This window comes from Vombatus ursinus, unplaced genomic scaffold (genome assembly GCF_900497805.2).
Source record: "Vombatus ursinus unplaced genomic scaffold, bare-nosed wombat genome assembly UNPS02011572.1, whole genome shotgun sequence".
NCBI lineage: Eukaryota > Metazoa > Chordata > Mammalia > Diprotodontia > Vombatidae > Vombatus > Vombatus ursinus.
In genome coordinates, this window is record NW_020951350.1 from 2,001,183 (window position 1) to 2,027,371 (window position 26,189).

Here is a 26,189-nt window from a genome sequence, read left to right on the forward strand (position 1 = left end):
TTTTTGTACATGTGGGTTCTTTTCCTCTTTCTTCAATTGTTTTAGGCCACAGACCTAGTAGTGTTATTACTGGATCAAAGGCCATGGAGTAAGAGGTGATTTTATTGCATACTTATTTTATTTAGACCTCTAGTTTATCTTCAATCAGTATTATCAAGTGTAGTGATTAGATCTGTTATATTTATCTATTAATTTGCATTTAGTCAGTATAATCAATTAATATCAATATTACTACATATTTTATATATTAGATAAGGCTGGATAGATTCTTTCTTACATTAGGTCCCAGAACTTCAAACTACAAGTTCTAAGTTCACTTGCTTGTTATGAAGTTCACTTGCTTAACTATAGGAAGCTAACTAGAGCACCACCATCCTTTTTGAGTAAGTGGCCAAGCCCAGCATGACAGAGATGACTCAATGATATGGAAAGTCCCCTAGCTATTTTTGATTGTCCCTTCACCCTTATCATCTTGTTTTGGGGAAACAGGTCTATGGACACTACTTATGACTCTATTGACCAACATGGGACCAGTGAATGGTCATCAGCTCTGCTCATATTTGGACATCCTCTGCCAGTCATTGACTATAGTATGAACTGAAGATTCTTCTGAAAGGTCAAGATACAAGTCTATCAACCAATAAGACTCTGTATTTTACTTTGCCTCTTCTGTATCATCTAGGTATCAAGTACTATAATACTAAGGCCAGGGAGACAAGGGGCATCTGGGATCATGAGGAAGATCTGAGGTCCCATTCATTAAGGTCGGCCACGTCCCTTTAATAAATGGTCATTGGCTCGGGGCTGTGCCTCAGTTTTTTTTTTTATTATACATTGGACATTTTTGGACCCCACAATGGACAGTTTAATTGCTCTCAGGGAATAGCTCCAAATTGTATTCCACAATGGTTGGAGCAGCTCACAGCTCTACTAATAGTGCATTAACATATCTATTTTCATATATCCTCTTTATTCTTGTCTATGGTACTTTTCAGCAAAATGTAGTTTCCCATCTCTTCTAAGTAGGTCTATTTTTGTTTTTGCTTTGTCTGAGATCATGAATGCCACCTCTGCTTTAAAAAAAAAAAAAAACAACTTCAGAGGAAGCAATAGATGCTGCTCCAGCATCTTATTCTAACTCTGTGTATCTTTTTGTTTCAAGTGTATTTCTTGTAAACTGTTAGAGTCTGGTTTCTAATCCATTTTGCTATCATCTTCCATTTTATAAATCAGTTCATCCCATTCACATTCATAGTTATGATTGTTAACTGTGTATTTCCCTCTATTATACTTATTCTGGGTTTTTTTTTTGTTTTATTTTGTTTTGTTTTTAACTTTCCTTCTTTAAGTGTCTGCTTTGCTTCCCTTAATCTTTGACTTACCCTTTCTCTAAATCCCTTTCCCTCCTACTTCCTTGTTGAGTAAGATGAATTTATCGATCCAAGTATTTGTGTACATTTATTCTTTTCTCCTTGAACTAGGTCAGATGAGAATGACATTCAAGTGTCATTTGCCCCCTACTGCTTCCTCCACTGTATATACCCTTCCTAGCGTGCCCCTTTCATGTGAGATAATATTCCCCATTCTCCTTCTCCATTCTTCATTTCCCAGTGCATACCTATTCTCCACTCTTCCATTTTTCTTTTGAAATCATTCAAATCACATCCAATTCTTCTATTAGAATTTTTCTAAGACCTCAGCTGATGATAAAGTTCTGAGATGCTGCATGTATAATTTCTCCATGTAAGAATACAAACAGTTTAATATTATTAAATCCTTTATGATTTCACACTCATGTTTACCTTTTTGTATTTCTCCAAGATCCTGCGTTTCAATGTCAAATTTTCTACTCAGCTCAGGTCTTTTCATCAGGAATACTTGAAAGTCCTCTATTTCACTAAATATCCAATTTTCCCCTGTAGGATTATACTCGGTTTTGCTGGGGTTATTCTTAATTATAATCCTAGATCCTTTGTCTTCTGGACTATCATATTCCAAGTCCTCCATTTTTTTTATACTGGTATCTGATAAAACTTATGTGATCCTTCTGGTTACTTGCAGTATTTTCTTCATAACTGGGAGCTCTGGATTTTAGCATAATAATCCTGAGAGTTTTCATTTGAGAGTTTCTTTGAAAATGTGAGTGGTGGTAGATTCTTTCAGTTTCTACTTTGCTATCTGATCCTAAGATATCTAGGCAGTTTTTCTTATAACTTTTTGAAAGGTGGTATTTAGGATCTTTTTGGGGTTGTTTATAGCTTTTATATAGTCTAATGATAATCTCTCTTTGATCTGTTTTCTAGTTCATTTGTTTTTTCTATTTCATGTTTTCCCTTATTCTTTTAGTCTTTTGGCTTTGACTTTGACATTTATTTTACTTGCCATTAGGAGAAAAGAATTTGAAACCTTGGCACCCTATTGCTGAAAAGCAGTCCACCTGTGGTACCTCATTTTCAATTGGGGGGGGTGAGTGGGTATTCACTTTTACAGTCATTTCACTTGATTCTTAGAACAACCCTGGGAGGGAGACAGAGCAGTGAGTACAAACCATCATTTTAAAGATTAGCAAGCTACAGACAAGAAAAGTTGAGTGACCTACTTCAAGTCATATAAATAATAAATGCAGAACAGAGACTGAATCCCCAGAGACACCAGGTCTCCTAACTGCCACTTTAGTACTTCTACCATCCCACACTACCATTATACACTATGATGCCAGGCCTCCCTTCTCTTTCAGTAGACAGAACAATGGTCTAATTAATTTCATAAGATATATCCCTTCTCTCCCTCCTCATCTGTCATCTTCACACACACACACACACAACACACACACACACACACACACATTCAATCAATCAATCAATCAATCTTTGGGAATTCTTTGGTGAGATAGGATTGTCTCTTCCCTAGAGTTAACTAGACTGGGTGTTTTTTTTTCACATACAAATTTTGGGGTGGAGTGATGGGACTGACTCACCTTGTGATTAAGGGAGTGGTGTTCATCTTGGCCTCCCACCTCATGCCTAGTAGTAAACCTGCTATTAAGAATCAATTCCCTTCAGCCTTGCCAGTTCTCCTCAGGATTTGCGTGACTTTTCCCATTAGTGAGTGCTGGGTTTTGTGTTTTTATTATTGCTATCATCAACATATTATTATTTTTATTTTGGCTATTTTAATCATCACCCTGAATCAAACTGGTCTCCAGAAACCTCTTGCTCTGAACCTTACCAGCTTTTCACTAAGTGCTCACTCTAGATCTCTTGGCAACTGTCTGAGGGCATCCTTGATTAATCTTCCTTTCCAGTGAAAAAAGAAGGTAAGCAAGAGCTCAGAGGCTTGCAATATTTTGGCTTTGTATTTAAATGGGCCCTGAGGGCTAGTCCCCTGACCTTTCTCTTGTTTGTTGTGTTGGGATCCAAAGGCACCTATACATGTCTGCATGAGGTCTGGGGAGCAGTTATCCCCACTCTTCAAGGGTCCAATAGCTTGTCTTCAAATTTCAGCTTTAGAGAATTAAATTTTGCTCATTGGCAAATCACAGTGTCTAGGAAGGAAAAAGAAATAAACTTTACCAAGTGGTAAATACTTGGTAACAAAATACCTGTCAGGGAATATTATTCAATACTGGAGAAAATGTGGGCGGTTTTCCTGCTTAAATCCTATGAGCTTAGATATTACTAGAGAAATGTATTTTAAAGTATATGTGTTTATATTATGTATATAAACATGTATATACACATATATAGGTAGAGAGAAAGGGAAAGAGAAGATGAGAAAGGGAGGAAAGGGGAGGGGAGGAGAGAAAAAGAGAGAGAAAGAAAAAGAGAGAGAATATGCAGTACACTACTTTCTACTCACTGTCCTCTTAGATCAATGGATGTGGAAAAGTCCCAAGCTATTTTATCAGGTTAATCTCACTGAATTTATAATTTATTCTTAAACAATTAAAATAACTTGAGCTTCTCTGAATTGCAATCCATATGAAGGTGGGTTTCCAATATTCACCTTACTGATTCAGATATAGAATCATAGAATCTAAGCATTGGCAGCAGCCTCCTACACAAGATTTTGACTCTGGCTTTCAGTTTCAGTGGTTCCACATCTACTAACATTTATGAGATCTTTGAATACTGACTTTGGCAAGTTGGGAAATATATTGAAAGATGCTAATGGTTTATCATTAGGGAAATTACAATTCAGCATCAGGCCAAATCTAATACAAACAAGACACGTGCAGTGATGACCTAATCCAACCAGGAATGGGAGGTCCCATGAATATGTTTGGTCATTGTTCTGTCTTTATCGCTTCTTGATTCTTGAAGACCAATTTCATCTAGTTGGTTTTTATTGACAAATATACCTTACTCTCCCAAGAGGCTTTAGAAGTATAATCCTTTTTTCATTTTTCTGATGACTTTTCTACGGAGATTGACAAGATGAGTGATTATGGAAGCCAAAGAGACGTTTTGTCTACAGTTCCCATATGCCCATAACATCGAATGCAGTGTTGGAAAGAGAATCTGGGAAAGAGATGGGAAACTATGATTCTACCTGGGTAGTAGTATGGAGGAGTATCCCTCCCTAACCAATTCTTTGGGTGACTGGAGCAGAATGAGTGTAGATTAAGAGAAGAAGGGATGAGTTACAGACTGTGGGAAGCTGATGGCATGTTGAGTGAAAGTGGACTGCTGTGTAAATTACATCTTGGTTCCCTCTGCCTGTTGGGGGCAGAGGTGAAAAGACACAAGCTCACTGCACATTATTGACTTGGAGTCAAAACCAGATAGTGTCTAAGCTATTGTTTCTGTAAGTGTCAGCTCTTTTTATTCCTATGCTATTCCAATTGTTTGATAAAATTGGTGGGCCATCAACACCCAGTGGCATAGTTAATGATGAAAGTGGTGTAGTTGGGAGAGGGGGAAGTATTTTTTCCCTTACAGAAATAGGAGACATTTTTCCCTCAACAGAAACTGGAGTAGAAGGGAAGGAAATTTTTGCATAAGAAAAGCAAAAACAACTTTTAAAGGACATATTAATTTTATACAAGACAGGATGCATAGAGGCAATTTAAGAATTATAGGTCTCTCATAAGAACAAGAGAAATCAAAAAATCTAAGATAATTTTTAAAACCACCCAGAACTTCCAAATTCATACAAAAAAGCATCAATCAAGAGAAAGCACAGATTGCCTCCAGGAAATCAAAACAAACAACACCAAAAAAACAACAAACCCTGTGCTTCAAACTCTAAAAAAGAGCGGTTAAATATAATTGTTACAATTGTTAACAATTGGTTAAATACAACCAATTTTGCAAATGGTCAGAAAAGCTTCAATATAAAGGAAATGAAATCTAAATAAATTATTCCAAAGCCATGAGAAATTGAAGAATGGAATGGAATAGGATACTCTGAAAAGCAAAGGAGTTATATTGCAACCCAAAATGAAATTCCCTACAAACCTCAGTCCAATCATCAATGAAAAAAAATGAACATTAAGAGAAATTTGAGGGATTCCTGAAACAAGAATAGACAGGAGATCATTATATTTAACTTTCAAAAAACATAAAGAAAGGTAAATAAGTACTACTTTAAAGGAAAAAATAAGTTGTGCTTAGAGGTCATATTTAGAGGTTTCTCTCTAAAGAAGAGAAAGAAAAAAATGGGACTTTCAAAAGAATGTAAAGGGATTATTAAGAGAAAAAAAAGACCCAAGGATATAAGGATTTAAGTTGAACCTACATCATTAAAGCAAAGATGGAGAAACAAAACTGAAGATTCATTAACTAAACTCCCTGAAGCTCTCATAGGTGAATTAGTGTATTTTTTAGGATGGTATTTCAGAATAAAGGGATATATAAATGGGAAGGGGTAGGTAGGTGATCAACAGAGTATAAGTGATGCTCCCATATGCAGTCTGTGGTGAACAACAAAAAGATGATGATTTCTAAAGTCCTTCAGCAAGAGAGGAAGGGAATGAAGGAAAATGAGAGAGGGGATATAAGAGAGAAATTGAGTCTGGGGATTGGAATGGAGAGGTTTCACTGTAGATAGTGGAGAGAGGGCTACATTAAAGGGTACTACCAGAGGAGAAGAGACATATGCCTTTAATGGGGGCCTCATAATGTATTTAACTTGAGGGGAGTTATGAATGAGTGGATATGTATGTATGTCTGTGTATACATACACATATACATATAAATATACATATACACACAGCATATATAGATATGCACATCATTTACTATGTACCAAACAGTGTACTAATTTCTAGGGATAAAAATATAAAAGCAAAGGCAATTCCTTTACTTAAGGAGCTTATATTCTAATAGAGGGGTCAACACATGTACATATATGAGGAAGTGGTGGCCAGGGAGGACTAGTTAATTTAGAAAAGTTACAGGAATAATGAGTGGAGACATAGGGAGTGAAGATGAAGTAAATAAGGTTTCAGAACTGGGTATCTGAAAGTGTATAGCAGGACAAGCTGGGTAGCATAGCAGATAGAGTGCTGGGCCTAGAATCAGGAGGAACTGAGTTCAAATCCAGTCTTAGACACTTTTTCACTGTTGACCCTGAACAAGCCACTTAACCCTATTTTCTTCAGTTTCCTCATCTGTAAAATGAATTGAAAGGGAAATGGCAAACCACTCTAGTATCGTTGCCAAGAAAACCGTATATGGGGTCAAGAAGATCAGACATGACTCAACAAAAACAGAGGGACAGGGTTAAGTCCTCTTAAACTCCATTTCTAGACAGAAAAATGACTAAGTAAATGACTGGAAAGTGAAGAAACCTGACTGAAGCCTAGGTCCAGATATAGTAGGTAACTGAGGCAACCACCCAGCATCCCAAAGGGATTCCAATACGGGAGGTACAAGCATGAAATGGTAAGCCTTCCAGGGTATGGTTTCGGAATCAGATAGCATGACAAATGGCTGGATAGTGAAGGGCATCACTCTCCATTACCCTTCCAAGTGCATTGGAAAGTATGTCTCCATTGGTAGCATCCTGCCCCAGGAAACCATATGTGTGAGTCACTAGAGGCAGCTGGCACCCAGAATGGTGGTATGATGGAGGGGGAAAGATGAGACAGAATGGCTTTGGGGAAGAAAACTGATCATGGTGAGATGAAAGGATAGGACTGGGCTGCACAATGAGAGATAGGGAAAAAATTTATAGTAAATCCAAAAAAACAATAGTTGTATTCATGCTATCAGACAAAGCAAAGGTAAAATGTAAAATGTCAATAGAGATAAATTATATTATGATTAAAGGAGTCCTAGAAAATGAAATAGTATCATTACTGAACATATATGTGTCAAATGGCATAGAATCTAAATTCATAAAAGAAGAGTTAACTGAACTATCAAAAGATATAGACAAATACACACTAAAAGTAGAGAGATTTCAAGGTTCTTCTTTCAAATGTAGACAAATTTAACAGAAATATAAACAAAAGGTAAAATAAAAAACCAAAAAAGTCTTAGAGAATTTAGAGTTACAAGACTTATGGATGGAAATATTGAAGAATATCCATATTTCTCAGTACTTCATGGTACTTTTATAAAAATATATCATGTATTAGGGCAAAGAGAAATTATAAATAAAATCTTTAAAGTAATCTAACAGACTTCCCTGGAAGTACTTCATCTAGCTGAAAGGTCTAAAGGGCCTGAAAAATAAAAACAGTGAAATGTTTGAAAAGATTTAAGAACAAAATAAGCAGTTAGAAAAGCTCTGAGGCTTGAATAGCTCATTTGCATATCAAGAGGAAGAATTAGATTGCTTTTATTCCTGGCTTTGTCCTTAACCACTCATCTGCATAAGGTTGCCAGAGAAGTCTGATAAGCATAAATGATTGAATTTTGACTGTTGACCAAGTCAGGAGAACCTTACTGAGAAAATAGGCCTAGAACCAGAAAGGACTGGCAAACCAGAGAAGCTGGACCTCTCATACCTCCTGCATGGAGGCTCTGAGGCAATCAAAGAGGAGAGACAATCCCAAACTAAGGGTCATTGTCCTAGCTAAGAAAGAAAAGTAATACTATAGTTGAAAAGAGAACTAAAGGATTTCAGCCAAGAAGAGTGTAGTGTCTTCCAGCTGAGCCAGTGGCTGAAGTTGGTGAAAGACTGTAGCTAGCTTCCCACCAAAGTCAGCCCCAGTAGTCCAGTGGATCAACCCATCCAACAGAGATACTATGCCCTGAGAAGAGCCCACTGCTTGAGAGGCCTACCTGGCCCAGCCCTTTAGTAGCAGCCTAATAAAAGAACAATCTTATTGGCCCAGTCCAACAGCAGTCCAGCAGCAGAATAGCCTGCCCACACTGGTCCTGCTGTAGTCTAAAGGCCAAGAAACCTGCCAGGACCATCCAATAGGCAACTGTACCCACTGGTCAAACAACAGCTAAGACTGGAGAAGAGCTAACTTAATCACCCATGCAAAAAACGTGACTCAGCCCAGCACCAGATTTACCAGCCTAGATGAAACAACATGACCTATGTGGAACCAGCCTAGATAAACATATAGTGGAGATTGTTGTTGTTGTTGTTGTTTATCCTTCCTTCTTGAAGAGGACCTTGACGTTGGGAAGGTGATGTCATGACTTGCAAGTGAATTGGATTTAAGTGAAGCAGGGCTGTGCAAAGTCACTAACCTCACTCTCTCCTCCTGAGCCATCTAGGTCCATTGGCAAGATATAGATCAAGACAACTGGAAATGGCCCTGGAAGTAGTGGGAGACCTTGGATTTTTTAAGCTAAGGTCTTTCCCAGGTCTCAGTTTGTCTGAGGCAACACCCATTCAGTGATTAAGGCTAAGTAAGAAATAAGGCAAAAAATGGCTCCTTTAACTAGTCAAAAAAAAAAAATCAATCTGGGAGGGGAAGACCTTCAGGGTTTCTGGCAAAAACAGAAACAATTGCTATTTACACTCACTCTGAGTGTAAGTTTGGGTCATCAGGGTTCAAACAATGACCAAGGTAGGCTCCAGTTGGGACCTATTGTTTACCAGTCAGCAGGATTCCTTTATGATTCTTTTAATCACAACATAATCTATATCTCTTGATATTTTACATTTTACCTTTACTTTCTCTGACAGCATGAGCACAGATATTGCTTTTTTGGATTTACCATAAATTTTGTTCCTATCTCTCATTGTGCAGCCCGGTCCTACCCTTTTCTCTCACTATGATCAGTTTTCTTCCCCAAAGCCATTCTATCTCATCTTTCCCCCTCCATCATATCACTATCACCATTCTGGGTGCCACCTGCCTCTAGTGACTCACACATATGGCTTCCTGGAACAGGATGCTGCCAATGGAGACATACTTTCTCAGAGAAGATAGCTCTCCAATGCACTTGGAAGGGTAATGGAGAGTGATGCCCTTCACTATCCAGCCATTTGTTCACCAAATGTCCTGCTGCTTGATTCAGAAACCATACCCTGGAACCATACCCCTTTCATGCCTGTACCTCCTGTATTGGAATCCCTTTGAGATGCTGGGTGGTTGCCTCAGTTACCTACTACATCTGGGCCTAGGTTTTGGCCAGGAGTGATGTGGTCAGTTTGTCTACCTAATTTGGCTGTATATAGGTGTAAGCCTAGAATAGGTACCTCCATTTTCTCTTCTAAAACTTACAATCTGGCTTCTGAACTTATGATTCCACTGAAACTACTCTTTCAAAGTCAGCAGTGATCCTTGGTTGCCAAACCCAGTGGCCTTTTCTCAGTTCTTATTCTCCTTGACCTCTCTTAAGTTTTTGACATTATTCATCACCCTCTCTTCCTTGATAATATCTTCTCTCTAGGTTGTTGGGACACCATTCTCTACTGGTTTTCCTCCTCCCTATCAGATTGGCTCTTCTCTGTATCATTTGCTGGATCTTCTTTCAGATCATGCTCTCTAGGTGTACCCCAGGGTTCTTTCCTGGACTCTTCTCTTCTCCTTCTATACTACTTGGTCATCTTATCAGCCCCCATGGATTTAATTAACCATCTCTATGTTGACAATTTTCAAATCTATTTATCCTTCCTCAATCTCTCTGCTGAATTCCATTCTCAAATTTTCAACTGCCTTCCAGACATCTCAAACTTGATGTCTAATAGACATCTAAAGCTCAACATGTCCAAAACTGAACTCATTATCTTCTTCCCTAAACCACCCCTTCTCCTACCTCCTCTGTGTCTGTAAAGGGCAACACTTTCCTCGCAATCCCTCAGGCTCTCAAATTGGTTGTCATCCTCTAATTCTCACTATCTCTCACCCCACCATATCCAATCTGTTGCCAAAACCTGTTGATTTCACCTTTACAACATCTCTCCAATACATCCCATGCTCTTCTCTGATACTGCCACCACTCTGGTGTAGGCTCTCATCACCTCACACTTAGAATATTGCAACAGCCTGCTGGCAGCTCTGCCTCTCTTAAGTCTTTCCCCACTACAATCCATCCTCCTTTCAGTCACCAGTGATTTTCCTAAAGCACGAGTCTGAACATGTCATTTCCCCTACTCAATAAACTCCAGTGGCTCCATATCACCTCCAAGATCAAATACAAAATCCTCTGTTTGACATTCAAAGCCTTTCATAAGCTACATCCAGAATGGATATCCAATAGACATATCAAATACACCAAGTACTAAACTGAACCCATTAGCTTTTCCCCAGAACTCTCCTCTTGTCTCCTCTTACTGTTGTTCAGAGCACTACAATCCTCCCACTCATAAGGCTTGCAATCTGAGTGCTATCCTGGAATCTTCACACTCTCTCACATCCCTATAACCAGTATGTTGCCAAGTCCTGTTGATTTTACCTTCACAACATCTCTTGAATACACCGCCTTCTCTCCTCTGACATTGTTACCACCCTGATTCAGACTTTCATCACCTCATACCTGGACCACCGCGATAGCTTACTGATTAGTCTTCTTGCCTCAATTCTCTCCCCACTCCAATCCACCCTCCACTAAACTACCAAATTGATTTTCCTAAAACAAAAATCTGACCATATCACTATTCAATTAACTATAGTTTCTCTCTATTACCTCCAAAATAAAATAGAAAATCCTCTGTTTGACTTTTAAAGCCCTCGTAATCTGACTCCTTCCAATCTTTCCAGTCTTCATACACTTTTCTTCCCTCTATGTACTCTTAGATCCAGTGACATTGGCTCCTTACTGTTCCTTGTACAAAATGCTCCATTTTTACTGCCTGTCTCCCATACCTGGAATTATCTCCCTTCTCATCGCTAGATTTTGCCTACCCTGACTACCTTTAACTGCCTCTCAAAATCTCATCTTCTACAAGAAGCCTTTTCTGATCCTCTCTAATGCTCCTGCCTTCTTCTGTTGATTATCTCTAATTTATCTTGTATATATCTTGTTTGCCTGAAGTTGTTTTTATGTAGTCTCCCAATTAGACTGTTGACTCCTTTGGAGCGGAAACTGTCTTGTTCTCCTTTTTATCTTCAATGTTTACACATTGTCTGGCGCATAGCAGTCTGGCACATTAATAAATTCTTTTGGACTGAGACTGACCAACTGATTAATTGCTTTATGAAATTGACTTGGCAGTAATGTGTAGGATGGACTGGAATAGTGATAGAATTAAGGCAGGAAGACTGATTAAGAAGTTGTTGCAATAATCTGGGTGAGAGGTGATAAGGCATGAGCTGCAGTGGGGGCTGTGTGAACTGAGAGAAGGAAGAGGAAGCAAGAGATGTTGTTGTGGCCCTAGTCTCTGATGACAAGGAGGTCCTCATGAAAGCCAGCCCTTCTACTTGTAACCTTGATTCTGTACCCTCCTATCTCTTCTGGCACACTGCCCCTTCAGTCATTCCCCTCCTCCCCCTAATCTTTAATCTCTTTCTATCAGTTCCTTCCTTGCTTTCTACAAACATCTACCAATGGTGGAGAACCTGTGGCCTTGAGGCCACATGTGTGGCCTTCTAGGTCCTTGGGTGCAGCCTTTTGACTGAGTCCAAGGTCTACAGAACAAATTTTTTTATTAAAGGAATTTGTTCAGTGAAGTTTGGATTCAGTCAAAGGGCCACACCTGAAGACCTAGAGGACCACATGTGGCCTTGAGGCCACAGGTTCCCCACCCCTGCTCTACACTTTACAGATTACTGAGTACACTAAATGATTGCTGAGGGGAAACACACTGATGTGAGCTCCTGAGCTGCTGTTAGGAGAATGGCCACATACAGGGTAACCCCTAGAATCCTGAGAGGAGTAGCAGCCATCCCCCTGGGGGACCCAACTTGCCAGGGCCAATGGAAGAACTGAGCTTGGGTGTAGGGATGGGGCAGTATCAAACTGTCTTCCTATACCTCTCCTCCCTTTCACAACCAAACTCCTAGAGAAATCTCTTGACATTCATTATTTCGACTTGCTCTCCTGCCACTCATTCTTAACTTCTTGCTATCTACCATCCACTGTTCAACTGAAACTGTTTTTTCCAAGTTTACCAATAAGCTTTTAATTGTGAAATCCAATGGCCATTTCTCAGTCCTCATTCTTTTTGACACTTCCAAAGCATTTGACATTGTTGCCCACTTTCTCTTTCTAGATACCCTCTCCTCACTGTGTTGACATGACACTGTTCTCTTCATTTTTCTCTCTCTATCTTCTTCTGCACATCCTTTTCTGGATTATCATTCATGTCCTAACCCCTAACCATAGATGTCCCTCAAGGCCCTAAGCTGGGTCCTCTCTTTTTCTCTCTCTACATTTTCTCCATTGGTGATCTCATCATCTTCCATCTAATCATCCTCACTGTGCAGATGTCTCCCAGATCTACATAGCCAGCCCAAGTCTCTCTCCTAAGTTCAAGGCAAGAGTCACCAACTGCCTATTGAACATTTTGAAATGGATACCCCACAGCCATCTCAAACTCAATGTGTTCTCAACAGAAATAATTAAATTTTCCTTAGTACTAACCCCTCTTACAAACTTGCCTATTCCTTTTGAAGGTACCACCATCCTTCCATCAACCCAAGTTCGCAACCAACATGTCATCCCTGGCTCTTCACCCTCGCTCCCTATTCCCAACCCTCATGTGTGATCACTTGCCAAGGCTTCTTGCCATTCCAACCTCAATTATACTTCTCACATCAGTCTGCTTCACTTCCATGGCCACCATACTCATTCAGGCTCTCATCACCTGAGACTCAAAGTCAGGTCACTTACCTCTGAATAAAATTCTCTTTCTACTTTCTCTATGCTACCTGTTAGGACTATGGCAATAGCTTCCTAATTGGTCTCCCTGCCTCATGTTTCCTGTGGTCTCATTTGAGGTTTTATTGGCAAAGATAATGGAGAGGTTTCCTTTTCCAGCTCATTTTACAGATGAGGAAACTGAGGCAAACAGGGTTAAGTGACTTGTTCAGGGTCACAGTAGTAAGCATAGCTTATAAGTGTCTGAGACCAGATTTGAACTCAGAAAGATGAGCCTTCCTGACTCCAGGCCCGGCATTCTATCCACTGCACTGCCACCTAACTGCCCTCTCTAGTTTACTCTTCCTATAACCACCAAAGTGATTCCTAAAGCCCATGTCTGATCATTTTACTCCACTGTTTAAAAAGTTCTGATGACTCCCCGTTGCCTCTATAATAAGAAAGCAAAGAGAACAATCATTTATTAAATACCCATGTTGTGCCAAACACTACACTAAGTGTTTTACTCTCTTATGAGACTCAACAATCCTGGGAAGTAGATGCCATTATGATCTCTTTTTAAAGTTGTGGAAACTGAGGAAGACAATGGTTAAATGACTTGCCAGAGGTCACACTTCTAAGAAGTGTCTGAGGCCAGATTTTCACTATTCTGTTTGGCATTAAAAACTCCTTCCACCTTGGGTCCAGGCTACTTTTGCAAGCTTAGTACACGTACTCCCTATCCAGCCAAGATCCAGCCAAACTGGCCCGTTTGGTATTCCTCATACAAAGCATTTCATTTACCAAGTCCATGTTTTCTGCATATCGTGGTTATCCCTCATTCATGAAATGGGATCCTTCCTCATCTCCTCCTCTTAGACTTCCTGGCTCACTTCAAAGATCAGCTTTGATATTTTTGTTTAATAATAATATTAAACAGTCTGTAAAAAACAATCAAGAGGTGAGGGAGGCCCCTAGCAGGGAAAACAGTTGGACAATTGGGAATTATCATTAATTCACTTTTGATGCTGAAATAAGCTCATTTTAAGAGGAAAAACTTCTAGGTTGATCCTTTTGATCATGTCTTTTTCCAGATCTTTGATGGAGTTCTAGCTCTGTGACTCTTCATCTGGATAGTCTGGGGCAACTCCCTTAACTTAGCTGCGCTTCAATTGTGTAATAAACAAAAACAAAATGAAATGTTCTTCCTTCCTGGAAGGATGTTTCAGGGGATTCACCCTTTGATTCTTGGTCACTTGGCAGGATGAACTACTAGATAAGACTAGCCCTTGAAATAAGTACCTTGGCTAAATGATCTTTCTATGTGTCCTATTCCTGGTATCTATGTTTACATACTGTTTCTCACTTTATTTTTTTTTTCAGCCAAAGACAAGGTTTATTAGAACCTCCATCATATTGGGCAGACTCTTAAGGAGTCTGAACATTAGTAAGCTATTGGCTTATTGGCTAGATTATAAGAATCTAAGTAGTGGCTAGATTTTAGGAATCTGAGCATCTTAAAGGAGACAAGATGGACTTTATATACAGAAAGACTATGGGAGGGATCTAGGAGTGGTCAAGTAGTCTATGAGGTAATAGAACTCCAGGGGTGGCCAAGGGAGAATGGAGCCTAGGTAAGATTAAGGATGGGAAGTGGCCTGGGGACATAGGGAGGTCTAGGCTAGGTTAAGGGGGGGGAGATTTTGTATAGCCACAAAGAAAGGCCAATTGTTGGGATTGTAGCCTCAGGCTAAAGCCAGAGATTTGGCCATGTGGGAAAGTCCAGGGTTTTTCCTTTTTAGGGTCTAGCTTCCATCCTCACCATTCCCCCCTCAAACAAATGGGACCCAAATTCTTTTGGGGTAAGGGGTGAAGGTCTCAGCTTCTGAAACTGCTTCCTGCTGGCAAGGAGTGTAAGAGCTGTCCCTGCCTTGAGGGGGTACCAAGGAGGAGATTGACTGGAACTGAGCACAGGCTGCATCCAGAGAATGATGGGGGGATATTGGTTGGTACCTGCTGCTTGCTACCAACTGTAGGTGAATGGTCCATAGTCTGGAAGACGCAAATCTGACAGAAACAACTGCAGGGCCCAGATATAAAGCAGGGACTAGATTTAGGGCCTAACTTTAAGAGGATAAAACATCCTTAGCTCTGTTTGGATTCAGATAATTCAGTTTTCCAGCCATGCAGTATCAAATCTACCTCATAGCCAGACTCAGGAGTAGCCAGGTGGGTAACATTCCCTTTCAAAGGAACATAATGGGGAAACTGTGCCAGGAGGATCCCATCTTAAGGCTGAGGCTAAAATTGTCCTCTCATTTTTCGCAATGCTGATTTCCTACCAGTATCACCTTCTCTGAGTAGCTTGTGGCATTTCTCTCAGATGGTGGATTATTGATTATCGATGGATTATGACCCATCAGACAACTGAAAATAAAATCCTATGAGCTTTTACCTCAAACAGCAAGTTTTACTAATTACAGCTTAGGAAAAACTTTTCCAGGATTTACATCTCAAACTTAAATTTGTCTTGGTGTAAAAAGCCAATCATTAGAGATTTCTATACACTTGCAAATTCTCAGCAAGCCATAACCCAAACAAGCTTTTTGGCTAGTTTACACGTTAAAACAATAACCAACAATAGCTAAATTATTTTAGCAGTAACCAAATTATGAAAAGTTGCTTGACATAATTGATACAGAAAGTACACCAATTTGAAACTTGAAACAAACCCATTACCAATCAGGTGACTTCAGTTTTGTTAAATGCACTTCCAAATTGCTTTACACAGAGAATCAACATCTCATCGTTAACAGTTAAAACTACAAATTTAAAAGAACGTGCTTACCCAAGTTCGGAAACTAGCTTCATTACCTTGAGCAGGATGCTCTGAACCTGAGTGATGCTTCCAGGCAAAAGTTGCCCTACAGCCCAAGGCCATTGCCAGGGGGGGCCCACGCTGTAGCTGCTGCCCCTCTCCTCTTCTTCCTTTCCCAGGTGGGAGAAGGCAAAATCAAAGGTGAGGGGTAAAGGGTGAAACTCTCTTCTCCTATGAGAGGGGTTAACAGATACCCTCTTGACTCAAGGGAAGGGAGTGACCAGGTTGTACAGGTGTTTCAAAACTCCATAACGATCAATCACAAAACCTCCAGAATATGCCAAGATATTTTTAGCTGTTCTAACTTTCCCTGTAACCTCCAGGGAGGAGGATTCAGAGGTGCAGAGGGAAGGGAGTAAGTAAGCCTCAGGGAACCAAAAAGCAACTGCAGTTTTCCCCAATTCCCTAGTGCGGAGGGAATTAACAGAATTGAGCATACACTTCCAGATAGGGTGTCCATCCTTGTCCTCTATGCTGCAGAATGTGTACCCAGGTTCATGGCCTTGAACCGACCCAGTGGACTGAGAGCCTGAGAGCATCAGGCCGAGTGAGAGACAGACTCATAACTGCCTGTCAGAAAAGCACCTCCAAGCCTTAGTGCTTGGAGAGCAACCCAAACTGCAGAGCAAGAAAAGAGGGGAGGAGGGAGGCTTGCATACCTTTCAGTCTTGGCTGGAGAAGAACTTGGGGTTAGACAGTTTCCCTGTACGGTCCACCAAAATGATGCAGTCTAGGGGTTCAGGGGTCCTGGGACCCCAAAATCACAACACACAGATCCTTCCCAAAAGAATTTGACCCAAGACTTCTTTCAGCCAAAAACATGGTTTATTGAAGATTCACCATATTAGCCAGACTCTTAAGGAATCTGAGCATCTGTGGGCTAGATTGTGAGCTATTGGCTAGATTGTAAGAATCTAAGCAGTGGCTAGATTTTAAGAATCTAAGCCTGATTCCCACTTTTTTTTAAAAAAAAAAAAGGTAAATAAACAGGATCTCATTCTCTATGATTAGATTTTTCTAATTGTTTCCTTGCTTTGAAATCTAGAGGATTATAGAGAAACTGTGTTGCTTTGCATCCTTAAATCCTAACTGAGCAATCTCTATACAACAGAAGCTAAAAATGTTTGGAAAATTCAATCAAATGTTCTATAAATGTGGGTTATTATTATTCTGTTTTCTTTGGACCTTGCTTTCCTAGAGTTTCAGGTACTATAAAGCTCACCCAACCAAAGGTCCTCAGATCCTGCTCTTCACTTCCCAATAAATCTAGCTATCCATCAACAAGGCTTTATCAAGCACCAACTGAAACAACAATAATAAGTTATATATTCATTTAGTACTTAGGATTATAAACTACTCTGCATATATATAATCACTCATTCCTTAACAAGTACAAAGAGATATAAAAGTATCTTGGCCCAGGACACTCTCCATGACCCAACAAAAAGATGACCTCAATCATCCCAACAAGATGTCAGTGAGTTTACCCATACCTTCTCTAGAAAGATGCAATCTATAAACAAAATCCTTTGGCCTTCTTCATTTAATCCAAATTAAGGCTTCACCTATCTAGGAGGTAAAATGAGATACTTTCTCCCATAATCAAAGGCCCAAATATTCCTTTAACCTTATTAAGTGGACCTGGCTTTCCTAATCATCACTCTCATTTGGTCTTAATAGCAGTCCAGTGAAGTAGGCAAAGAAAATATAGCATCAATGATCTCCAATTTTATTGTTTTGGGGCAGATTATTATAATTTTTCTAAAACTATATGTGCAGATATTTGCATTATTCTGATTTTATGCATAGGGTGGTGGTGGTACAATGGATAAAATGCTTGGGCCTAGAGTTAAGAAAACTCATCTTCCTGGGTTCAAATCTGGCCTTAGACACTTATTAGCTACGTGACCCTGGGCAAGTCATTTAACCCTGTTTGCTTCAGTTTCTTCATCTATAAAATGAACTGGAGAAAGAAATGGCAAACCACTCTAATATCTTTGCAAAGAAAATTCCAAACAGGGTTACAAAAAGTTAGACATAACTGAAAATGACTGAACACAAAATTTCATACATTTTTCTAGAGCATTTTGCCTAGATCTCTCCTCTGTCTCTATCATGCCTGCCTTATATTAAACTTGTTTATATGTTGTACTAGTTTTGGAGATCTACCCTCAAAGGATTCAAAATTCTTTGGTGGTCATATGACATAGTATAAAGAGCACTAGATTTGGGGTCGAAGGACATGGGTTCAAATCCAGTCTGCCAATTACTATCTGTGTAACCTCGGGCAAGTCACTCTCAGGCTCCTCATCCATAAAATGAAAGGTTGGTTTTGGACAAAGATGATGGTTTCAGAGAAAACTGGGAAGACTTGTATGCACTGATGCAGAATTAAGTGAATAGTACCAGGAAGACAATTTATACAATAGCAGCAATATTGTAAAGGTAAAAAACTTCAAAAGATTTAGGAACTCTAATCAATATAATGACCAACTACTATAAAATATATAACATATTAAATAAATACATTATGTATAGAATATAACTGTATAATGTGATTGTGCATTATATGATATATTATAAACATGTTATATATAATATTGTGCATGTACGTCTCAATCTGCACTCTGAGTCCATCACACTTCTGTTAGGAATGAAGTATAATGTTCCATCTTTTAGTCCTCTGGGATTGTGGTCAGTCATTTGATTGATTAGAGTTCCTAAGTCTTTCAAAGTTGTTTGTTTTTATAATATCATTGTTATTGTATAAATTGTTCTTCTGGTTCTACCTACTTTATTCTTCATTAATTCATATGGGATTTGAATATATATGTATAAATGTAAATATATGTGTTGTATGTATATGCATACATAAATACACATACACATGCACACACACATACGAAATGTAGGAATTTGTTTTGATTGACTATGTACATTTGTAATGGGATTTATTTTTCTTACTTTCTCACCTGGAGGGGGAGAGGATGTTGGAAAGAATTTAGATTTGACAATAAAATAAAATTTAATCTGCAAGATACATAAAATAAAATGAAGAATTTGGATTATGTTGCCTCTACCAACTGTACATCTCTGATCCTGTGGCAGTGTCATTTCTAATTTTGGATCCCCAATGCCAAGTACAGTACTTTACAAATAATAATTTTTTTTAGCTGAATTGAGACTTCAGAGCCTCTGAATTGCCAGTAGGAACCAGAGCTGATCATACTAAAGTCTTTTGACTCCAGACTTGTTCTCTCTCCAACTGCACCACGCTGCCTCCAAGGAGATGAGCTGGGCAGGAATCTAAACCAAGGTTAGATGAGTTCAGTGCTACAATGAGTGTTTACCAAAAATCCTCAGTTATAGTACAATGAGTACAAACTAACTTTATACTGATCCTGAGATGCTAAACACATTTCTCCACTTCCACTTGGGGAAGATGATGAGACAGCAAAGAGAGCAGTGGATTTAAAAAGACTTGGCTCTCCTATTTACTTTCTTTGGGCTCTTGCGCAAGTCAGTTAAACTCTCTGGGCCTCCATTTCCTCTTCTACAAAATAAAGAAATTACACTTCCAGGGCTCTTAATCTAAGGATAGTGAACATTTAACAAATACTTTATATAGGGGTAACCAGATGACACAGGGGATTGAGTGCCAAGACTAGAGTCAGGGAGACCTGAATTCAAATTTCCACTTAAGACACTCACTGTTTAACCCTGGGCAAGTCACTTAACTTTGGTTTGCCTCAGTTTCCTCATCTTTAAAATGGATATTATAATAGTCCCTACCCCTCCAATGTTGTTATGAGGAACAAATGAGATAATAGATACGAAGCACTTAAGTTTACCATGGCACCTGGCCCATAGTAGATGCCATATAAATGTTAGCTATTTTTGTTATGATAATAACTATATTTCAATAAAATGGGTTTCCTCAATAATCGTATGATTTCATTTTAAGCATTTAAAAATGTTATTTTGAAAAGGGGTTCACAGATTTCACTAGCCTGCCAAAGGGATCCATGGTCTATACTGTCTCTCAGGTTTCTTCCAGCAATCAAACACTTGGATCCAATGCATTATTTCCTCTGCTAACTTTTTACCTATCTTTCAACAGAATAATTCTCAATGACAATGAAAAGCACCCTCATTCTGGCTTTGCTCTTTGCTGGATGTTTTTTAGTCACAAATGGTCTTCAGCAGCAGAAGCCCCCTGACAAAAATCATCAAGGTACACACCAGGCCAGACACCCACTCCAGGAGTCGGAAGAGAGACAAGCTGGAAAAGAAATTGTTGACCGAAACACTGAGTTTGCATGTAAGATGTACCAAGAGATAACCCAGAAAAGTAAAGATGAGAACCTCTTTTTCTCCCCTCTGAGTGCTTCCACTGGCTTCTCCATGTTGACCCTGGGGGCAAAAGATTACACCCTGTCTCAACTAAGTGAAAGTCTCAACCTAAGGAATGTGCCCGTGAAGAGTATCTATGAAGGCTTCCATTACATCATTCACAGTCTCAACCAACCTGACAGAGATCTCAAGCTCCACATGGGAAATACTATATTCATCGAGGACCAGCTGAGAGTCCAGAAAAGGTTTCTGAATGATGTCAAGAATATTTATGAAGCAGAAGCCATCCCTGTGGATCTCAAGGACCCTCAGAAAGCAATTACACAAATCAACGATTATGTCAGTCAGAAAACCCATGGGAAAATTAATCATTTGATAAAGAATCTGGATCAGGGCACGATGTTACTTCTGATTGGCCATATTTACTTTCAAGGTAAGCCTTGCTATATAAAGACATTTGTATAAGGCTATGGAGTATAAAAAAGCTTTGCCCACACTCTTTATTAGAGCCTCATCACAATCCTCAAGATACTTAGTATTTGGTTTTAATTTCCCTTTTTAACAATGAGGAAAGAGACTCTGACACATGAGATAGATTAGGGGCAGCAGGCTGCACAGTGGATAGAGCACTGGGCCTGAAGTTAAGAAGATCTGAGTTCAAAATGCAACCTCAGACATTTATTAGTTGAGTGACACTGGGCAAGCCACTTAACTTCTGTCTGCCTCAGTTTCCTCAACCATAAGAAGGGATCATGGTAGCACTTACCTCCTAGGGCTATTGTAAGGATCAAAAGAGTAATATTTGTAAAGTGCACTACTATGCACAGTGTCTGGCGCATAGTAGGTGTTTACTGAACACTTGTTTCTTTCCATTCCATGAGATGACTTGTCCAAGGTCATCTGACATCTAGCAGCTGTCAGATCAAGTCCTGACTCCAGTCCTAGGGATATTTCCAGGAACATAGTCACCTCTAATCAAAGACTTGGTCACATAAGAGCTAGTAAACTCTCCAGACCTGAAAGCATAGGACTGAAAAGATGTAACTTCAAATACTTAAGAGTGTCATATTGTACTTTTTGGTTGGTTGTTTTTGTTATAGCACTGGTATAAATCAAACGTCAAACAGAGATTGAACTAAATAAGAGGTCTGTGATACATTGGAAAGAATGCTAGATTTGGAGTCCAGAGGATATGAGGTCAAATCCTGCCCCATGGCTCTTCCTGCTTATGTGACCTTATCAAGTCATTTAATCCCTTAGTGTCCTCATCTGGAAAATGAGGGAGGTTGAAGTAGATGGCCTCTAAGATCCCCTCCCCATTTTAAGTCTGTGATTCTATGTTCTTTAATATTTTTCCAAATCTACAACTTGTAGCCTAGCTAGCTTTGCCACCATCAGGACAACTTGGTGCCATTCATTTTGCCCGTTTTGGGTCTTGGACATCATCTAGTCTAGACTTCTCATTTTATCAATGAGGAAACTGAGGTCTCTTTTAGCTCTTAGCAATGAGTCTGTGATTAGTGAAGGGCCTCAAAGTTATGTCATGTGAGGATCATTTGAAGGAAATGCTTGGGTTTAGTCTGGAGAAGAAACATTTTCATGAAGACATGAGAGCCAAGTTTAAGTATCTGCATGACTGCCATGACTAAGAGTATTTACATTTGTTGTGGTTAGCCCTAGAAAGCATCAGTAGGAGTAAAAGTATCAGAAAGACAGATCTGGGCTTACTGTAAAGAAAAATTTCCTCATAATTCAGATTGTCCAAAAAGGACTTAGAAGATAACTGAGTTCCCCATCCCTGGAGATCTTCAAACAGAGAATGGATGATGGGTGACAACTTGGCAGGGATGCTGCCAAGAGAATGACCTTGAGTATTGCTTTCAACTCTGACAGTGATTTACTTATTCCATGGCAATGATGGGTGGAATTACCTACATTAGTAGATATCCAGACCTGCTGTCTTAAATTCTTAAATCAGCTTTTCTAGAAAATGAAATAAAAAAAGGAAATTCAAAGCTAAGCAAAAAAAAAAGGGGGAAGAGGAAAAGGAAGGGAGAAAGAAGTAGTAGAATTGATCACTATAGTTAATCCAACTTGATGAGCATTCCAAGAATTTGTCAGCTCATCCCTGTCTTCCCACAGTAATTGAAGTGTAGCAGGAAGATGAACAAGTTCCTATTGGTTAGTCTAGGGGATCCATATTACTTTGCCTCTGTGCTTCTTTCCTGGGTCCCAGATAATGAGTGTTAAAGTGCTTTGAAAAGATACGAAGTATGACTATGCAGTTAGAAACCTTCTAAAAGTTATATAGCAAAGTTATTGCTCTTCTGAAGTGACTAAAACCAGCCCTGTAGCCAGAGTTTGTCAGTTTTCCATAGGATGTAAATATAAGATCTTCCAATGATTATTTTCCATACTCTCTCTCTCTCTCTCCCTCTCTCTCTCCCTGCCCCTTTCCCTTTCTCTCTTCTCTCTCTCCTCTCTCCTTCCCTCTTTTCCTCCCTCTTTCCTTTTTCCCCTCTCCCTTCTCTTCTTCCTCTTCTCTTCTTTCTTCTCCTCCCTTCTTCTCCCCTCCTTTTCTCTTTTTCCCTGCCTCCCACCTTCTTTCCTTCTCTATGTTTGTGACACTATGCTTCTTTCTGTGTTTCTCTGTCTCCATTTCTCTGATTCTCTGCCTCTGTGTGTGTCTCTCTATTTCTCTCTTCCACTCTCCCTCCCTCTCCCTTTTCTCCCATTCTCCTTCCTTCTCTCTTTCTCTTTTCTTTCCTTCAGGTTGCAAAGACTGGTGTGTTTGTATATCTGTGTGAAAGAAAGAGACAGAGACAGACAGAGATAGAGAGACAGAAACAGAGACAGAGAGATCCAATGAGAGAGAGAGAGAAAGAGAGAGAGAGAGGATAGTGGATAGTCCATTAACAGGTGCCTCTAATCCTATGATCCCCTCAGATGTCTCATTGAGGAGAGGTGACTCTGGGTTCTTGAAGTCTATATCAATGTCCTACAACTTCTGACGATTCCTCCTAATCTCAAAAGGTTTTGGGTATGGGCCCAGCAATAAAATGTGAATCTGTCATCCGAGAACAGCCTAGCTAAGGGCAGAGAGGTTATCATGAGAAGGTTCAACACAGATGATTAATTCTCAGGTCAGGAGACCTGAGAAATACAGGGGCTATAAACTGCTTTGGTGGAGAGAAGGATGTCACCTAAGAAATCAATAACACTAATAGTATTGAAGAAGCTCATATGGGCAAGGTCTACCACTGTACGAGGACATCTGTCACATTCTTTATAACATCCTCCACCCACAACCCATTCCCAACTCCAGTGAGTCTTGCTGGAATTTAGAACTCAATCCCCCTCCCCGACCCCTACTTCAGATCTGTGTATCTTGTGACTAAAAGTTCATGATGCCCATTAATCTCTGCTTTCCTAGAATTATCTGTCACTTTTTTGTCTGTTTTCACTCCCTAAGGTGAATGGGAAAAGAAGTTTAACCCAAAGGACACAAAAGAAGATGACTTCTTTCTGATCAATGGGAAGTCAGTGAAAGTCCCCATGATGTACCGAGGTGGCAAGTACAAAACTGCTTATGATGACCAGCTCTCCTGTACAATTCTAGAAATACCTTTTAAGGGAAATGTCACAGGGCTTTTCATACTCCCAGACAAGGGGAAACTGAAGAAAGTGGAAGAAGGGCTCAATAAGAACAAGCTGACCCAATGGAGGCAATCATTGAAGGGCAGGTAATGAAGCTTGCTTGTGCATCCCTCCCCATTGGTTCAAGTTTCCATTCTAAATACGGTGTGGCATGACCTTTAGAATCATAAGACTTGGGACTGAAAGTCAACCGATCAATATTTACTAAGTACCTCCTATGTTTCCAAGCACTCTGCTAAGTACAGGAGATACAAAAGAGGCAAAAGACAGTCCCTGCACTCAAGGAGCTTACAATCTATTGACATGAGAAATAATTTAGTTCAAGCCTCTCATTTTACAGCAAAGAATACGGAGTCCCAGAGAAAGGAAGTGACTTGTCTGTGGTCCCAAAAGTAGAAAATACCAGAGCTAGGATTTAAAGATCGTCTAAAATTATATTCAACCTAATTCCCAAAGTATTAAGTGCCAGTTACATGGGGCAGCTAGGTGGCATAGTGGATAGAGTGCTGGGTCCAGAGTCAGAGAAACTCATCTTCCTGAGTTCAAATCTGGCCTCAGTCATTTACTAGCTGTGTGACCCTTGAGCAAGTCACTTAACTCTGTTTGCCTCAGTTTCTTCATGTGACAAATGAAAAGCCTGAGAGAGTTCCTGGGTAATTAATAACCAATTTATTAATTAGGCTAGTAAATAATCAATGAACTGATGGTCAGTGGTCTCTCAGGAACCAAAGACAACCATGGAGATCACTGAATGCTTAAATACCTTCGGGGAAAAAGGTTCCAGGTGAAAATCAATTCTAATTTGTAAACAATTAATGAGGGGATGGGCATATTAATGAAGAGTTAAACTACAAGTCTTCAACTCCTCCTGCTGAGAACATGACTCGATCATGAGACTCAGCTACCTCCAGAAATCTGGGTAAAGGAATCTATCTCTACTCAGACCATTCTGGTTGATTTTCTCTGTCATAAGCTGGGTCACCCTAAATTCTAATGGAGGGGTACAATGACATGGGATCATTTCCTAGGGGCAAGAATTCACTTAGATTAGATTCTGCTTATAAGGTCTTCTAGTTAGGTGGGGTCCCACCCAAGATTATGGAGCATATATCCAGAGGATTTGAGCAATCTTATCTATCAGCAATGTCCTTCAGAGACTGATCTACGGGGACTGGTCCCTGAATGAAGACATAGAAGGGAAGAACCTACATCCTAATTTAATAATTGGTTATTAATATAATAGAAAAATAATAATGTCTCTCATTCATCTGTAAAATGAGCTGGAGAAAGATGGCAAACCACTCCAGTAACTTTGCAAAAAAACCCAAATGAGATCACAGAGAATTGGACACAACAGAAAAGGACCGAACAACAACAACAACACATGCTAGCCACTATGAACTTTTATTTTACCAACCTATGATTTCATTGGTATAGAAGGCCCAGGGAAAACATCTTTTATTGATCCTAAACTGCAACTGTCCTGCAGCATATAGTCTTCAAGCATTACCTGGGGCATTGAGAGATCTAGGGACTTATCCAGAGTCACATAGCCTGTATGTATCAGATGTGAGACTCAAAGCCAGGTCTTTCTGATGCCAAGGCCAGCTCTCTATACATTATGCCACATTGCCTCTCTAGGCACTGAGGATACAAAGGAGAAGAAGAAGAAAAGAAGAATTCAATTCTAATCTTTCCACTACCCTGCATTGCCTCTTTCAATACCACCAGTTTCCAGGTGAGGTGGAGGGTGGTTACCCTCCTTGGTAGGTCCTAACTTCTACTCTGAGAATTCTGATTTTGTTCGTGTGAAATAGTAGATACTTCCCTTTAGTTCTTCCCCCATCTCTCTCAGTAGGCCTAAGTCAACTGGTATTTAATGAACCCTTGCTAAATGCAGTAGATGAGACAGGATGCTGCAGCATCCTTCTGTGTCCTGAAGGGCTTCCTGTCAATTTGGGCAGAGAAGACATAGACATGTGAAAAGCCCAACAAGGCAAAAGTTTAAATGACACTACAAGACAACATTCTAAGAAACAGTAGAGGCAGCATAGGAGAAGTGTTAAATAAATAACGCAGGCAAAGAAACTAATAACGTCCAGAATGATGGCCATTCCTGATACCCTCTACCCTAGTCAAATAGTCTA

The 26,189-nt window shown here is 39.7% G+C and overlaps 1 protein-coding gene across 2 annotated transcripts in view; it reads left to right on the plus strand.

The window, feature by feature from the left end:
- The first annotated feature begins 3,028 nt into the window (after window positions 1–3,028).
- The window catches only part of SERPINA12 (serpin family A member 12), a 36,632-nt gene continuing 13,471 nt past the window's right edge, over window positions 3,029–26,189 (plus strand). Inside the window, exons 1-3 of one of the 2 annotated variants that reach the window (XM_027856579.1) lie at window positions 3,029–3,104; window positions 20,153–20,818; window positions 23,858–24,128. In XM_027856579.1, coding sequence (XP_027712380.1) covers window positions 20,164–20,818; window positions 23,858–24,128 — 926 coding nt within the window. In that variant the 5' untranslated portion in view covers window positions 3,029–3,104; window positions 20,153–20,163. Of the gene's footprint in view, window positions 3,317–20,152; window positions 20,819–23,857; window positions 24,129–26,189 lie in introns of both variants that reach the window. The other variant, XM_027856578.1, reaches the window with a different exon arrangement.